This window comes from Ixodes scapularis, unplaced genomic scaffold (genome assembly GCF_016920785.2).
Source record: "Ixodes scapularis isolate PalLabHiFi unplaced genomic scaffold, ASM1692078v2 PGA_scaffold13__105_contigs__length_92229423, whole genome shotgun sequence".
Classification (NCBI taxonomy): Eukaryota; Metazoa; Arthropoda; class Arachnida; order Ixodida; family Ixodidae; genus Ixodes; species Ixodes scapularis.
In genome coordinates, this window is record NW_024609839.1 from 91,309,216 (window position 1) to 91,327,338 (window position 18,123).

Consider the following 18,123-nt stretch of genomic DNA (forward strand, 5'->3'; position numbering starts at 1 on the left):
ATTGCCGCTCCGGGGTTTCTGCCGTGGGTGTCAAGCTTTGACCGGACGCAGTACAATGATTGTCCAAATGCTGCTGTATGGCTTCATTCTCTTTACTGCAGCTTTCGTAAGTCGAATCAACAACTTTTATGCTGCATTCATAATGGTGTTCGAATCGCAACCGCGAAGCGGATTCGCTGGTCGTCATCATCAAATGCACGTAAATTTGTACAGCTTCTTTAAGCAACCGGGTTCGCAGCCGCTTAGCGAATGCGGCTCAGTCGCCAGTGTGAAAGCGGCCTTAAAGGCGCCTAAGTAGTTCATTGTAAAACCTTCGTGCGCGAAACGTGCTAGAAAAAGTGTATTCGGTACTCGGTCAGTAGCGCCCGGAAGATATGGAGTGCGAAGGGGAGTAGCGTTTTATTGTTTTTTTAATGCTTAAGATGTTAGAGCGTTGCTATACTTTAGTTATTGCGAGCATTTGAGTGCATATCTTCATTGGGGAAAAAATAAAAGTATTTGGTAATCCACAACTTCAGTGGCAGACATTTTAAAATAAAATTGCATTCTTGGAATGAAGATCGTGCTGGTAGGGGTAAAATATAAAGAAGGGAAGAACATAAAATATGTCGTCTCTGTCCTCGTTTTTTACGTTCTTCCCTTATTTAAATAAAATTGCATTCTTTTCGCACCGCTACTTGATTTGATTTTAAACTTAAATATTCGCACAACCATAGGTTTCAATAATCTTGCCTAAGTGAATAAAATAGAACGACCCGCTTCCACTGAATCTTTCATAAGATTCTAGAATGAGACAAATATTAGACCATGAATACAATAAAGAAGACCATGCGAAGGAATGTTAAGGTATCGCGTTTTAATGTTTAATATAGGGCGACAATACGTCCATCATGCAGTGCGCAGGAAAAGGCCGTTTCTGGTCACGGACAACGGACACTTTTCAAAAGTGTAGCGTATTCGCGTAGCTGCTTCGCTAATTGGGTCATTCTTCCGAAAAGTCAAACATTGGTGCAACTGATCTTTGGCTTTAATAATTGTTCGCTGTGATCATTTTTTATTCACTGTTGGGACAACATGACGCTCTAGGTTCATAAGAACAAATATTTTCGATTATTTCTAGTTGGCACATATTTGGAGCACATTGATTTTGGAATCTCTCCTGTGGGTAATGACGGAAATTAGGCTGAATCTGTTAACTATCACACAAGTTTCAAAGCCTTCTAATTTAGTTCTAGCAAACTGATTTCTTAGCAACCTGATTTTAAAAAAAGACGTAGAAATTGTGAGTCATCGTTTATGAAATGAGCACTTTGTTCAGTGTTGCCAAGGTATTTATGTTCTCATAATTAGTAACAAAAAACGGCTGCAACCTATTAAAATATCAATGGTGTAACGAAGATATGAATAATATAAGCTGCTTTGTCCACGGTATTCAGTACGTAACCAAGCCCACTATTGAACCCCCTTTCATGGCAGCCTTACCAAAACCGATGATCGCTTCGGCCAAAAAGTTTCGATCTTATAGGTCAAAGACTAAGTAGGAACAATTTCATACGCTTTTTTTTAAGTTTCAGTGGTGTCACACATAACTAATGTCCCACTTCCTTTAATTTATTGATATGAAACAAGGAGGATTGACCAAATAAATATGCCTTCCAACAGTTTTAAAACTATTCAATTGCAGCGGAGAGTTCAGTTAAACATTTTTTTCAATTTTGCGCGAAATGTCAGTAGTGTCACGAGTCCGTCGAGTCACGAGTCAGTCGCTTCACGGGTCAGTCGTGTGACGGGTCAGCCACGAGGCGCGTCAGTCGGGTTAAGGATTGATCAGTGGCACCTGCCGATGGCGCGCGCCGCCACTGCTAGTCTTAAACGACGTAGTTCCGTGCGCGCTCGGAATCAATAAGCAAAGTCATATGAGAACGGTAAGTGCTAACTGTCTTTTAAGTGCACTATGTAATACAGAGATACGCATATAATTAAAGGATGGTGTAAACACTCGGGAATACTGCGCTCGGCTTTATTTCTAGAAACAGATGCCGCTACAAATTTGTTTGTATTTTTCTCCAAAATATTTTTTATTTGGATTCAAAACAAAACAGAGACGATCGAGAAGCTAAAGAAATTAATAGGGTATTTTACAAGCCTTTAAATAAAGGCAGGAGTATTGTGGTAAATTGAAACCTCTCAACTATAGTAAATGGTTCTAAATTGTTGCGTATAAATACAAACAAGTGCGCTTTATGCTAAGCTATACCACGCAAACAACGCACACAATCATGCTTCCGTGCTTGAAAATTTATCCGCACTTGCTACCGGCGCTCTGAAGCAGACAGTATCAAACGACTCGTTAAAGCAAAGTGCATCAACCGGCACTCTGAAGCGAACAGTATTAAGTAACGCTCTGAAGCAGACGGTATCAACTGACGCTTTGCACTTTCAAAAAAAGGGGGTGTACTATTTTCACACCTTGGTACCATATATCGCACCCCAAAAACTACTATTCGACGTTCAGTCCACTGACGTCGATCCGACCATTCTAACTTTCACGAGCGGCTTCATAGTGGAGTGATTGAACTTATTAAAATAGCTAATGTACCCATTAAAGACTACAGAAAAACACTGCTGCAAACACTTTTGTTGACCCTGCTGCAAAAGCCCGGGTTTTTTTTTTTGCCGTCTTTGATACATGGATTAGCTGTTGGTAAGTTATATCACACATCTCTCAAGCCGCTCCAAAAAATTGGTATCGTCTCTTCTACGTCAGGGGACTGAACGTCAAAAGGTAGTTTTTGTGCGTTATATGGGACAAGAGGTGTAAATACTACACCCTGCCCCCCCCCCCCCCCCCTCCCCCTATTTCCGAGTGTTAGGCAGACGGTATACAACCGACGCTTGAAAGCAGAAGACATCAACCGGCGCTGTGAAGCAGAAGAGACCGACGCTCTAAAAAAAGGCATCAACCGGCGTTCTGACGCAGACAGCCTTACGCTTGGTTTGACCGTCTTCTCGGGTTGAAGGTGTACATCCGTCTGGTTTTTGATAAATCCTTTCATCCGTCTGATTTCTTCACAAGGTTTACGTTTTGGTGTTCATTATTAGTCTGCGTTCACCAGTTAATTTTTGGCCTCTCTCCTGTCAGTTTATTTATTTACTGTTTTTCACGCCTTACTTCTGTTTGCTTGCTTTATTGAATATTTAATATATTATTTTCCGTTTTGACCATAGATAGGGCCCATCTGCTGTGTCCGTCTTCTTTGTTAACGGGGTTTGCCTTGTTCGTCAGTTTTATACTTGGCTGACTTTTATAGGCTTGTAGCTCTACAGTTTGGAGGAGCGACCCTGGCAATCAAAATCAGATTTGTTAAAGCTGTTCTTACGTTGTGCGTCAGCACGCTCAGTCAAACGGTTATAAATATGAAATAAACGACCCAGAAGAAAAAAATGTTTAACAACAATATTAGCTTTGATGATCCCCAAGTGCAATTATTCAGGTTCTCCCCGCCGCCCACGTCAATAAAACAAATTGTCGCAGGGTTTTATAGAGATTTAAAAAAATAGTGATTGTATATCTGCTCCGGCGCTATACTACTTTTTTTAGTTTATGCAAATATATCTAACTGTGTAACATAAAGTGTATGTGCTAATAAAAAAAACTTAATATTCTTAGTGATTACATTTCTTGGTTTTCAGACACATTTGCCACTTTTTTCATTTGTTTACAAAATATCAGATCTCACCAAAATACTTTTTTGCCTCAAAACAAAACTGACTGTATATATTCATAGCATGATATTGCAGATCTAGATCACTCCAAAATTTTCAATATTTATCTTGTCATAAGCGCGAGAGAAAAAAATAATATTGTAGAATGCCGTTATTCATTTTAGTGGGGTACATTCTGCAATATACTGTTTATTAATAAAAGAAATTAAACATCTGGGAGCACAGCCATATTTTTATCAAGATTACAAATGGTTCACCTAATAATCAACAAAATATTCAAATCTAAAATGATGTCGGAACATAATCCTTTTCTCGGACCAAAAGTTTGCTCGGGAGAATGACCCAATTCTTCGAGACAGCCATTATTTAGGCACGTATGCTGAGCACGTATTCAACATGATGGTTCCATTGTCGTTTGGCGTTGACTCAGCTCTGGCCGTATCGAGAACGAGTGCTGGGTCAGTGTTTGGCGAAGACTCGGATTCAGTTCCATGTTTCGTGCCCAAGTAATGGCGACAGTCAATGTTGCCTGGTGGCCTTTTGAAAAAGGCTCTGTTTGGTGGAGGAAGTAAACAAAACAAACATGGAGAACCGACGCCTTGCAACATTCATTTCACAACGCACATTCCTGGTCTTTCAAAACCATTATTTCACAAAATAGTTTAAAAAAACATTGATCAAATCGAATATGACAAATCGAATATGACAATATGACGAATACTTTAACATCAACTTGGCAAATACATTGCACATGTGTTACGGTAGGCAACATTTGTTTAAAAAAATAAAGCATTCCACATATTTTTGTTAAGTTTATTATCACAAAGAAAGCTTATATTCTGGATATATCACTTATATGGGCGCATTATTACTCGCAGAAACGTTAAACTTCTGCCATGTGTGTAAAATATAATATATATTATTCAGTTGCCACTACACTATCTTTTTTATCAATTTCAGGCTTGGAAAGGTGAAGGTGAGTTTTTTTTTTCAATATTATTATTATAATCTATTTACATATTGCCACGCGCGTCGCAGAGTGAGCGCGTGCGCTGCCGAATTTTTACCATGCTTGGCTATCGCGCGCAGGTGCAAGGTTCGATTCCAAGGAAAGGACTCCTCTTTTATTTATTTTTTCAACTTGACGTTCTCGTAAGCTCGCAAACCTTGCGCTCGATCGTGCTACTCCGGCGACCTTCGACGCCTGTGACGCTACATCTTTGTATTTTTGATTTCGGAACAAGTTTGCCAAATTAAACTTTTATTTTCTGTTCATTCGTCGCCTCATCATCTGTTATTCGTGACAGTTGATGAGGCGATGATTCCGCCCAGATAATGTTCAACCGCAATGAAACTGCGATTTTTTATGCGTGTAAAGAGTGGAAGCAATATACGTAACGACGCACCTTCGACTATTTCAGTCAAGAAAAATAATGAAAATCTCGCGCAAACTTTATTATGCGGAAAATTTAACACGTTAGTCACTGACAGCCTAAACAACGCTGGGCGTGACCTCTTATGTTTACGCGTTTTGATACGTAATTCTTCCTCCATTCTTCTTATATTCTAATGCCGCAACCTCATCGGCTGCTGAGCAATTACAATACTCTAAGAACCCGCTACGCCCTTTGTTTCTTAAGGTGTCAGTAACATATAGCTTGACTACTAGCTTCATCACATCCTAAAAAGGGTCATATTTTTTTTTTTTCTTTTTTTTTGGGGGGGGGGGGGGGGGGTTAGAGTGAACGCGTATACCCAAAGACGATGGAAGTTCGCATCACCTTGCTGCTGTCGGAAAAGAGCTTCAAAGTTTCTTGGCAATTTTAAAATACCAAACAAGATTCTTACAGCGAAGCTGTATATAACACGTTAATCGTTTTTTTTTTCTTTTCTTTTTTTTCGTTTTTTTTTTTTGTCTGTTGACGGTATGGTTGGCAGAAACCCATCGCCCGCGTTTTATCATTGTTCGAGCGCTCCTTATCATCTATTATTGACACTTTTTTTCAATAAGAAAACCACAAATGAAGTGTGAAATGCACATGATAGATCATGAAGGCGCACGCGAACGATGACAAACACGTAGTGGTCCCCACATACGCTTCTCGGTAAAAATTGCGGTTGCATAAGCTGCCGCGGTAACGGCAGCGTACCAAGTCTTTCAGATATAAAAAAAAAATGTTTTGGTGCAGTGCATTTTCTTTTCTTTCTTCAATCATTTGGTATAGACCCTTTTACCGTTTAAAAACATGAACTGCCGCTTGCGTCCCAAGCGACTTCCGGTCGCGCCGTCTTTGCAAGCCTATTGAGCTTCCTTATGTCACCAGTGCTAGAAAGCATAGATAATACACGGACAACAAAGTTCGAGATTTAACGAGGGCTTTCGACTATACAATATTACATCTTGGAGGACGCGAGTTGTTTTACAAGAATACTCGAAACATTTGAACAGATCTCGCACTCCTTCGTTCTTTTGGCGTTCACCTGGAGAATGGGTGGTTAAACGTTTCATCTACATTTCAAGCAGCGGTGTTAAGGTGGCCTCTGCCCTGTCTTCTTCTGAACTGGTAGTTCTCTGGGACGTCAGACTGTAGCACCATTTAGTGGCGTTTGCCATAAAAAGGGTCTGCAGTGCAGTGGGCAATCGTTGCAGGGGATACCACAGCTTTGCTCTCCAACCACTTTCACAGCCTGTATTTGAGCCTAAACCTTTCTAATATTTTTTTTTTATTTAGATAAATCATGAATTCTTGTAAACATATTAAGATTCAGGTGGATGTGACATTACGCTACTCAGCCCCGATTAATACATAACGTAATGTTAAACGAGCTTGCTTATATGGTACTCTTTTTTTTCAGCGTATGTCAGAGCAAAGTCAAAGCACAGGTGACACAGATTTATTTATTTATTTACCCTAAAGGCCCAAACGGGCATTACGTAGGGGGGGGGGGGGGTAGCGATAGTACAAATTTTAATACAATTGGGTAAGTGAAAATCAATAACAAGAACACTAGATGAAAACATGACACAAACCAACACTATATAAGTTGGTCCATATTACTTATAGAACTAATGAACGTATCGGGTGAAGTGATTAACGCGATTTCTCTGGACAGGCTGTTCTATTCGGAGATGGCAAGAACCAGAGGGGAATTCTCGAACAAGTTAGGGCGGGCAAAGATGGGCGATACTTTAAAGTGTGATCAACGCGAGACGAAACACGATGAGCAGGCTGAATGAATGAGGTCCTATACGGAGATGATCTATGATAGAGCTTGTGGAAAAATGACATGCGAGCAATACATCTTCTGTACTGCAGTTGGGTTAGGTTGAGGTTACGTTTTGTGTTAGACACACTGGAAGTACGGGAGAAGTCGCGCGTTATAAATCTTGCAGCTTTATTTTGAAGTGCCTCAATATGGTTGGTTAAGTAAAGCTGATGAGGGTGCCATATGAGGGATGCATATTCCAACTGTGACCTGACGAGGCCAGTATAGGCGAGGAGTTTAGTTTCTTTGTTGGCTTGAAATAAAGAGCGTTTAAGAAAACCAAGAGTTCTGGAAGCGTTGCGGATTACATGTTCAATATGAAGGTTCCATGATAAGTTAACTGTTGGGTGGACGTCGAGGTATTTAATCGACGTAACGTTTTCAATGCGGTCCTCTCCAATCATGTACGCGTGATGAGTGGTTTGTAATTTCGTTGTAAAAGTGACAGCTTTAGTTTTGTTAGTGTTTATTTGCATTAACCATGTGGTACATCATTGCTGGACAATGTCTAGGTCCCGTTGGAGTATGCGAAAATCCAAGGGGTTAGAAATGACCCGATAAATGACCCAATCGTCCGCGAAGAGACGTATGGTAGATTGAATGTTAGGGTGAAGGTCATATATATATATAAAAGAAACAATACCGGACCGAGGACAGAGGCCTGAGGGACGCTAGACTTCACCGGAAAGGGGAGGAGACATACTTGTTAATTAAAGCAGATTGAAAGCTGTTTTTTTAAAAAAAGCAGTTATCCATTGAATAACGAAAGCGTTTATATTCATAGTTTCTGAATTGTATATTAGTCTGTTATGGGGAACCCGATCAAAAGCTTTAGCAAAATCAATAAAAATAGCATCGGTATTACAAGAGGAGTGAACAGCGATGTGAAGGTCAGTAATCAATTCAAATAGTTGTGTTTCACAGGAATGACGACGTTGAAACCACTGATGATTTGAAAAAATAAGGCTGTTTGAAGATAAGTAGGTCATAATCTCTGATGAAAGTATATGTTCTAAGATTTTACATGAAACGGAAGCTAGCGATATGGGTCTGTAGTTATTGAATTTATTTTTTATATCCGGCTTTGAAAATTGGAATGACATGAGCGAGTTTCCAGTCATCAGGTAGTTGACCACTGGAGAGGGATCGTTGGAACATCCTGCGCAGTAGAACTCCAGATGTGTGTTTGGTTAATTTTAAAAGCTTAGTAGATATTCCGTCGGGACCTGGGCTAGAGTTAGTTCGCAAGCGAACAATGGCACACTCAACTCCGTAACTAAAAAGGACAATATCGTTCACTATATTTTCGGTAAGTGAGGAAATAAAAGTAGGATGTGGAAACACGTTTCTCTGTAAAAACACTGCTAAAAAAGTATTAAAACCAACAGCTAATTGATGTGAAGTTTGTACTGATCCGGTCGTCACAAATAATACAAGGTAATACTGGAGTTGGCTTTGGATTTATTACGTTCAAAAGCTTTTTGGCGCCAGATCGAAGCATGTTTGAGACAGCGTCATCGAAAAAACGTTGCTTGAAATTTTTATTATGTTTTTGTAGAATACTTATTGAGCATGATAAATGGTCCAATTGTGCTGACTGTGTGAAAGCACGGCAAAAATCTACAGACGTTTCTTTTTTTTCTTTTTTTGTAGGTAGCGTTTAATTCTTGTCGTAAACCACGTATTGTGCAGGCTAGGGGCGATTTTTATAGTGGGTGCACATATACAGCCTGAGCCTCCAGTTACTTATCCCAAAAGGATCCAATTGTCGTTTTTGAGACCGTTCATCAAACCCACTCAGGAATGTACGAGAAAATTCACTTAATACAGAATACAAAGTTTCCGTGTCAACTCTCTTGTAATCAAAGATTTCTTTGTTAATGTGGTCCCGTTTGTTTACAGTCAGGGCAAAAGCGCAGTGGATAATACAATGATAACTAATTTTGTCGATGACGCGTACAGATGCATGCTCGGGATGGGTGGTGAAAATTAAATCTACAACTGCATCTTCAAGAGTAGGCGTGGTAATCATTTGCTGCATATTAAATTAGTCGGCCATTTCCAACAATTTCCGGCACTCATTTTGGGGGGGGGGGGGGGGTTCATTCATCGGACACTGCACATGCAGCCCAATCAATACCGGGGTAGTTAAAATCGCCAGCTAATATGAGAGGGCCGTGAGGGAATTTAGAATGAACTTCGTTCATAACTGTATTCATATTTTCAATAAAGTCGGCTGGAGGAGCTAGGGGGCCTGTAACACACCCCGTCTGAAAAGATAGTTTAACGGTAATCCATAAAATTTCGAGAGAGCTATGAAAGGAAAGCAAAGAGGATGGAATGGTGTTTCTGACAGCTGCCATAACTCCGCCCCCCCTGGTACCAGTTCGATCTTTGCAATAAATAGTAAACGAGTTAGCAAGAGACAGCTCTGATTTCGCCATATTCGAAGCAAGCCAGGTTTCCGTTCCCAAAACAACATCAACAAAACAAGAGTCAATACAAGCCATCAAGTCATCTTGCTTTGGCAATAGACTGCGGAAGTTGGCTACCAGGAAAGAGAGCGGGCCAATCTGCGTAGTGGGGCAAGAGTTTGTTTTATATTTATTTTGAGGTGATGGGCGGTGGTCTATCCTACTGCCTCGGGAAACTTAGATAACCTTATCACTGTTTGCATCATAGGAGTAAACAACATCGTTCAATGTAAGCTCATCGTATGATAGTCGGAATCTATTTGTACCTCGGTTTTCTTTGCATAGTCACGAAGTTTTTTGCGGGCAAGCTGCACACTGGGCGGAAAATCCTCTTCAATCCAGACTTTAGGGGAAATCAGGTTTTTCAACCTGGGAGCATTGCTTAAGACCTTGCACTTGCATTTGTAAATCAGAAATTTTATAACTCTCGGCCTATTTGTCGCAGCCCTAGGCCGCCCAATCCGGTGCGCGCGCTCGATTTCACCGGAGGTGAAGTTTAGATGGGTTGAGAAGAACACGTGAACGTTTTTCTCTGTGTCGTTCCAGGTTTAGTGTTCTTGTTCAGGTAGGCCTTTCGTTATTAGGTTATTTCTACGAAGACGATTGTTCAAGTCGTGAACGAATCCAATTACATGTTCCATTCTGTGTTGCCTGGTGGTGTTGCCTTTGATCTCTGTTTTGAGGTTAGAAACCGTCAGATTCAGAGATTTCACTTCCTCTTTTAAGTGAGTAACCTCGCGAAGAGATTCTTCAAGATACGACACATGCCGTGATATGTCTTTAATTCCTGCGTTAATGCCCGCTAGTGTAGCTGTAGTTTCTCTCTGGTCCTTTTCCTTCGAAGAAATGCCACCCTGAAAGGACTCTCGGACCAGATCCATCTTGTCAGATCCCGGATTAGCCTTAACATCTCCCGCGCAAAGCAACAGTTGCGCAATGCATAATGACAGAAGCAGGATTTTCGCGCTGGGACACACTGATTTGACGTTCAAAACATGGCGCTGCGAACTAAAAGGGACGATTACTTTTTCGCGCAACAAAACATCCAATACCAACTCTGTACGTGCCCTAATCAACCCCCACGACAGTACAAAGGAATCACAGATATTCACACGGATTTAGAGGGATTTGCGGACACAAAAACTTGAAGAATATTTTGAAACAAAAGGAAGATTTAAGTTCTGTTCCCTCAAAGGAACAAGCCAACATAGTATGGTGTACACCTGGCCGCTAATCCCTCGTCTGTGATGGACGACAGTCCTTTTGAGCACTGAGACGTCTTGTCCATCAGATGTCACTTCTTGTGTGATTCTAAAGTCGACCACCCGGAGCCAGCCACGACCCGAGCTTGACGGGTGGTGGAAAGGGCGACGGCACAAGGCAGATAAAGATGAGTTGACTCTATAACGAAGGAACAAGCCAGCTTAGTAGGCTGTACACTTGGCCGCCAAATCCCTACACATCCTTACCCTTCACAGAAGAGTAAGAAAAAGCACATGGTCAAGGCACATTCACGGCGCTTTATTAGTTTAGCGGGGATTAACATGTACCGACAAGAAAGACAAACACCGTGACATTGAGTTTTAGGTCCTTCTTGATTGGACTCGGTCTCGTAGTATCGGCTGCACTTTCACCTACGGCGAAATGCAGTGCAGTATTTAGAAATGTTCATACGCCAGGTGCGAATAAAAAAGTAAAAAAGAAAAAGAGACAGAACGAATTGTCCGCTGGCAACTCAAAGTTTATTCTGAAAAAAAGAAAGAGATACAAACACGGCACTACTATTTCGGATGAGCGTGCACATTCCTGAGGTCCTTGTCAACCAACGCATGACTTGGCGAGTGCAGAACACGTTAACGTCGCTTTCCAACCAATAAGATTTGCGACGCTAGCTGATAAGAACGCGGAAGAGCGAATCAAGGGGCAAGCAGTCACGCCGTGCGTTTTTTAAGCTGTCGCCGAATAGTACATGGTATAATGACATTATTTCCGAACTCGAGACCACGCTAACAAAATAAGTACCGGAAAAAAATAACAAAACGAAATCAAAATGCAAAAAAAAAAAAGTGCCAACTCGTTTTTTAGCAGAAGTATTGAAGGTTGGCTTACACAAAGGGACTCCTATTTTTATACCAGGTGATATTTGTTATTCCAGTCTTTTTTCTTAAAAAAAAAAAAGAGGCGTATTTACTGCTACCTTATTGCCGTCTTCACTATATGTTTTCTAAGCTCGGCGGACGTTCGAGGGGCAAACAACCGTCACTGTCTGGAGAGTAATTAACTAAAATTCGTTAATTATCTTTTAATTAGTGCAAATATAGTTATGGTTTCGATTAGAAACTTACTGAACTCATCAAAAACCACTGAATCAACTCTTTTTAGAACGACTTGAAGCTCGTGGGAAAGTCGGGGGGCGAGCCAAAGTTACCACTCGTGAAGCAGGCGCAAAGCTAGCAGTGGCAGAACGCAGATGATTAGTTCGTTATCGCGTTCCGCCACTGCTTGCTTTGCGCCTGCTGTGCGAGTGGTAATTTTGGCGCGCCTCCGACTTTCCCACAAGCTTCAAGTCGTTCTAAAAAGAGTTGATTCAGTGGTTTTCAATAACCCTCAGTAAGTTTCTAATTGGAACCATAAGTTTATTTGCACCAATTAAAAAGTAAATTAACGAGCTTAGTTAGTTACTCACCAACCTGTGACGGTTGTTCGCCCCTCGAGTATCCGCCAAGCTCAAGAAACCTATAGCGAAGCGGCATTCAGGTAGCAGTAAAGACGCTTTTTAAAAAAAATCTGTTTCGAATAAAAAATATAACCCGGTATATTATGCGTCAACTAGCCTTCTTGATGGTGGGTCTGTTTCAAATGCAGAGCCGAGTCGCTTGCTCCTGCCCTTTGTATCCCTTCGTCCTCGTTTCTGTTCGCGTTGTCTTTAGCAGGAGCGTTCACCATCCTGACCAACATTATTTTCTGGTGTGAATATTGAGTTTCATTTTTTGTTCTTTAGTTGATAATGGAATTTTTATATTAAGACACATTTGTGAGCAATTTAAACCTGACCACCTCGACCTGTTTGCTCGCTTTGCTTCTCTCTGCAGAGACCACCCCGAAAGTCTTCAATCTCGAGGATGCGTTGAAGAAGTTTGTTGGCGTTTTTGAAAAAGTCTACAAAACTCCAGTGAAGTGGACTGATTTGTGGTCGAAGGGCAGGGAAATGAAAAATCTCTTCGCAACTTCAAAGTAACTGAAACTCAGGCTTAACTTTCGCGCAATTGGAAGTATATTACGAAATTTTTATTCTACATAATGTATTTTTAATGCGAAAGCATTAACTGTTCTATGGAGCGAACCGACGTCATCAGCTTTGAAACCACGCCTAACGTTGGCCAAACGGCACCTAAAATCCATTTTCCCGATTGAAGTCGATTTCTGACGGATAATGCTCCCATTGGCAGGCGCGCGTCATCAAGGAACGAGGCTCCCATTGGCTCTCGTGCGGCGTAAGCTTAAAAAAGAATCCACCAGAGAAGCCCTTTCTATTGCGGCGCAGCGCTCGCAGCGGCGCGGCCGCCGGTAAAGGGAGGGAGCGGTGGCGGCGGAGCCAGAGCCCGCCCGGGCAGACTCCGTAGAGGTCGCACGGCCGAGCTCTTCCAAAACGTGGCCGTCTACGCCATTACGCCGCAGACGAACTAAGGGAGCGGAAGAATGACATTCATGCTTTCGCATTCACAGCTCATAACAAATTCATGCTTAGGTGTCCTCGAACCTTTTTCATTTTTTTTTATTCCGGTTTTGCAACACGGTGTTATGAACATAGCGAAACAGCAGTCGTGTTTTTCCTATATGATATTCACATCGAGTGACTCGGCCACAACATAGAAGCACCTGATTTTTGTTTTCCACTGAAACCAACAACAAAAACAAATATGTTAAAGCTCCCTAATATGAGGCGAGATAACATTTTACCGGAAAACAAAGCCCACTGGAATGGAGAAACTCAGCAGGAAGAGACAGATGTGTAACTCAGAGAACGTTTGACTGTTATAGACTTAAAAATTTAACATATACCGATAAAACGACCCCCCCCCCCCCCCCCGCGTATTGCCAGAGAGTGTGATATTGCCGTGCGCGCTTCCCTCTTGGCCAGCTAATCGCGCGATTACTGATCGACGGTTTATTAATTGCTGCGTTAGTTTAAAAATGTATATGGTCACCGACAAAGTGAAAATAGCAGGGCGCGTCTTCCGAATGCGCGCGGCCTCCAGTAAGCGCCTCACGCCTTTCACCGTGCTTTGACTGCGTGCGCGTGCTCGAGGTGCACGAAAATCCGAAGCATAGTCGAGGGTAGGAAGCTCGCTCTGGAGGCGGGACAACTGAAGCTCTCTCTCCTACTCTAGCTAACACAGTTCCTTAGGCCAAAATTATGTTTTTGTCTGGACAACTTGGGCTTTACAAGCGCAAAGTAGTATAAGAAGAGCCAAACTTCACCTTCTCTGGCTAGAGTCTGGATTTCTTGGCCCTAAATCTCCAAACAAGTGCACAAGTTGGGCTTTACTGTCGGTAATTTGGCTGTCATCTGACATCTTTGGCTCTAAATCGCCAAACAATTGGCAGGCATATAGGATTCACTTCTTGTTATTCGGTCTTTATCTGGCAACTTTGGGCTTAAATATTCAAATAAATGCTAGAATTTTGACTTCGGTTCATATGTGCACATCGTTTGGCTCAGGTCTGGTACTTGGGCAGCAATTATATGGCGAGCGAGAAAAAAGCCATAGAAACTTCAAAGGAAATTGGTCAGGCGTTAACTAACGCCTTCAACTAAAACCATACAAGGCCGAAACTATAGGCTCCTAAGATTGCCACGCTTGTGCCAAGTTCTGCGTTTCTCTGACGTGCTACATGGGGCCGTTTTTACCTTGTCAATGACTGTAATTGAATTATTTTAAATATGTCTTTTGTTTCAAAGATTTCAGGTAAGTGTCCAAAGCGGCCCGATAACAATTGGTGAGCCAGAAGCAAAGGAGAATATCAGCACTCTTCTCTACGCAAACCTCTATGACAATGAAGCGAATGCAAGTCAAACGTATACCGTCACGCATTCTACCAGTCGCAAAGAAAAATCATCTTACACGGTTAAACTAGGATTCAGCCTCGGCCTTGTGTTGTCGGGAGGTCTGACATTCGAAGAAACACTAGGAGTGAGTGGCAGCGTTGGAATTAAGACCGAAAGAGAAACTGCCAAGACAGACTCTAAAACGACGCTCAAGACGTTTTCGGTCTCCACGGGTGTCACCGTTCCTCCTAACAGGACCGTTCAAGTGGAGTGGTACGCCACCACCACCCAAAAAGTACGTGATTTGCGATTTCTATCCATGGTGCCACTGCCAACTTTCTATTTTCGGGGAAAGTAGAAATGCACGTTCCGCATCATAAATGTTGACGATATCAATTGGTTGCACTAAACATTCTGAGTTGTTTTGTAGGTTGTTGTTTTGTTTCATCATAGCCGCTTTGTTTTACCCCTCTTATATGTTTGTCTGATACTTTGTTCAGCCCCTTATTATCAGTCTTCCCTTTTTGATACTTTCCTGTATAGAAGTCTAATATGTTTTAATCAAAGCGAATAATTGTTGTTGACGCTATCTGTGCGAAACGCGATTTAGCTGCTCTGGGTAATATTTCACAATAAAAATTGTTTTCCAGTTGTTTGTAAGAGAGGTAACGCGTGATCAATATGAATGTTGTGAGGCAAGCGTTTGAAGCAGTTTTAATTGAAAAAGTAATATTTCGGAATAGGTAAGCTCTTGTTTGCTATGTCTTGAAAAAAATGTAACGATATTATCACTGCGTGTGTTGCTATGCCATTGCATATTTTGACTAAGACTGGAAGACCTCCAGTACACCAAGTATTTTTATAAAATCAAGAAGCTCATATTTGATGTACCTCAATTTTACGGGAAAAACCTCCTTGCGCATTACTGTAACACCGAACGCCGGTTGAAAATGGCCGGGTTCTGTTCGAGATACAGACGTATTTTTTAATGACGCAACCAACTGATTATTCAAGCTTTATTGATTGCTCTTGTTATTTTCAGGATTATGTGTGGCGCCGCAAAGTGACCATCAGTGGATATTTTGCTATGGGGCTCGCGACCCCCTTGAAAGACACCAGCGTGTTTGTCATTCCAGTGACTTACCTCGCCCTTGTCAACCCCGCAATGACAGTAGTAGGCGACAGGCACGTGCAATTTGAGGCTTATGGCATATTAAGAAAAATCACCGTGCCGGAATCTGACATCTACACAACAGATGTGACGGGCACTTTAAAGGACAAAATAACGACGATTTCTGGAAGGTCTCGGATTGTTGGGTAAACGTTAGAAGCAGGCGGGTGCTTTCGACATATTAAAGCGACGCTGCCAAGTCCGCAACGACAATACTGCTGGCTTCTGTGCTCAACATCGCGACGAAGATATGCCGTTTAGGCGTGTGTTACGATTTTTCTTTTTCTTTACTTTTTTTCCAATAAAAAAATGTGTGTGTGTGTGCATGATGCAATAGTTATCTCGCAAAATGTAGCTTGCAACAAAGAAAACATAAAATGTAAGTTTGGGAATTATTAAAATCATGGTTCTACGCAATCTTGGCTTCTGAAGTTGTTTTTCAAACAAGTGGCATTCTCCATTTATAGAAGGAAGAAGGAAATGTTTAATTTTGTGTTCACGTCTTCTGTTTCAAATTGGTGCATGCATATTTTGCCCTATTTATTTAAAAAGTGTTTTTTTATGAAAAGGCAAAGTGTTGTAACTCGTGTTTCGCGTGGTAACTCAGCAACAAAGTTATAAAACAGATTCCGGTAGACCTAAAAGTTCAACAAAAACTAACACCAGAAGCGCGATGCCAGGCGCTACTTCATAAAAAGTATGTTTGTACAATAAGAAAGATTAGAATTCGCATTTCACGAGATTTACGTTAATTTCTAGTTTAAACGATAAAACTATTTTATGTTTTAAATATTTTACGCAGTACCAAGTTGTTCAGTGTTATGAAAACCTGCGTTCGGGTTAAATTAAAAAGTTATGTCCGGGTGATTATTAAATTATGTTTCAATCAATCTCCATTTGCATAAGGACTCAAGTGGGGTTCATTCGATTAAGTATCTTCGTTTTCCACAAGAGTCGGATGTGTGCATCTTTGATTTCAAAATAAAGCGAACCTATCGTTGAGCGTGAAATTGAAGCTCGCGTGGCAGAGACGGTTCGCGCTCGAGAGCCGCGGCTCGCTACATCTTTTATTTCGCGGAGATCTGCCCTAGCAAACTTGCCCAGTCAATTGCGAAGCATTACGGCACTTCAGGAAGCCATTGGAAGAGGAAACGTATTAAAAGATACGATACGATACGATACGATATGAGTTTATTTTTCACCACAGATACATGTGGTGAAAGGGAGGCCGGAGACTAAGCACCGGTCCCCCCTTCAGCAGCTACGACAGGGCACAGGAAAATCTATATACAAAGTGTGTGAGTATTACGTATAATGGACAACGTGCAAGGCTAAATGAACAGTTCAAGGATAGTGTTTTGGATAGATGTAATACATCAATATTTCTATCGAAGTAGCTATTGAATAAAACAGGCGAAGTGTAACTCATTCTCTGGTTACCCTAATTGGTACTACACTTCGGATTCTGCCAAGGCTGGTGACGTCTACATGAATAAAAGTCAGATTTCTTTTTTAAATCAGAAAGTTTAAGAACAATATCTGAGAACCCAAAAGCCGCATATTTATACGCCATAGTTAATCGATAATCATATACCTGTCGCATATTCAGAATTTTGTATGATTTAAACAATGGCTGTGTTGGGTGTATGTAGGGGACATTTGCAATTATACTAATCACCTTTTTCTGCAGTAAATGTAATGTGTTTAAATTCGAGAAATATGTATTTCCCCAGTCAAGATTGCAGTAACACATATGATAATAAAGTAACGAAATATATAAAGCTTCTTTACATTTGTTGGAAGAATATGTCTGTGTTTATTAATAATTCCCACGATTTTTCCCAGTATAGCGCAGAGATATTTAACATGATTAGTCCAAAGCACCGTGGTCCAAAGCATATTTTCCGAAAAAACAATAGCTGAACACACGTAACATAGAGGTTGTGTTGCCCTTTAAAAGCATGCAAACGACACCCGAACCGGAAGTGTTCTCGGCTCCCTGTCATGGCGGCCGGAAGTGGCCCGAATAGAACGTATACTTTATTTTCCCCTTTTATGTCCTAGCGTATCCTGCAATGCGAGCCGAGGGGCCAAAAAACCAGCGCCAAACGTGCATCGTCTCGGCGGTCGTCGTCTCTCCGCGAACGGTATCTCCGTTTTAAATAATCATGAGCAGAAAAGAACGCAGGACTACGGTGCATTTACTGCGCGTCTTTGGTTTAGCCGCTGACAGCAAACTTTAAAAACAAGACGGGCTTCCTTGACTATGCATTTGTGGCACTGCTTGATTGGCTACATTAGATCGCAGCGACGGCTGTGCTCGGACTTGGTGTGAAAAGGAGAATATCTAACTTTCCTTCTTTTCGATGCCCACGGTCACGAACCTGTAACATTGTGTAATTCGTTCACTTTAATTTGCGAAGGACGAAAGTCAA

The 18,123-nt window shown here is 41.4% G+C and overlaps 1 protein-coding gene across 1 annotated transcript; it reads left to right on the forward strand.

Annotated features, from left to right (window-relative positions):
* The first annotated feature begins 1 nt into the window (after nucleotide 1).
* Nucleotides 2-15,990, forward strand: LOC120845911. Its single transcript, XM_040217474.1, has 5 exons — nucleotides 2-106; nucleotides 4,687-4,702; nucleotides 12,560-12,701; nucleotides 14,431-14,812; nucleotides 15,560-15,990. Exons 1-5 carry the CDS (start codon nucleotides 56-58, stop codon nucleotides 15,836-15,838), a joined length of 870 nt encoding a protein of 289 aa, XP_040073408.1. The 5' UTR covers nucleotides 2-55; the 3' UTR covers nucleotides 15,839-15,990.
* The last annotated feature ends 2,133 nt before the right edge of the window (nucleotides 15,991-18,123 follow it).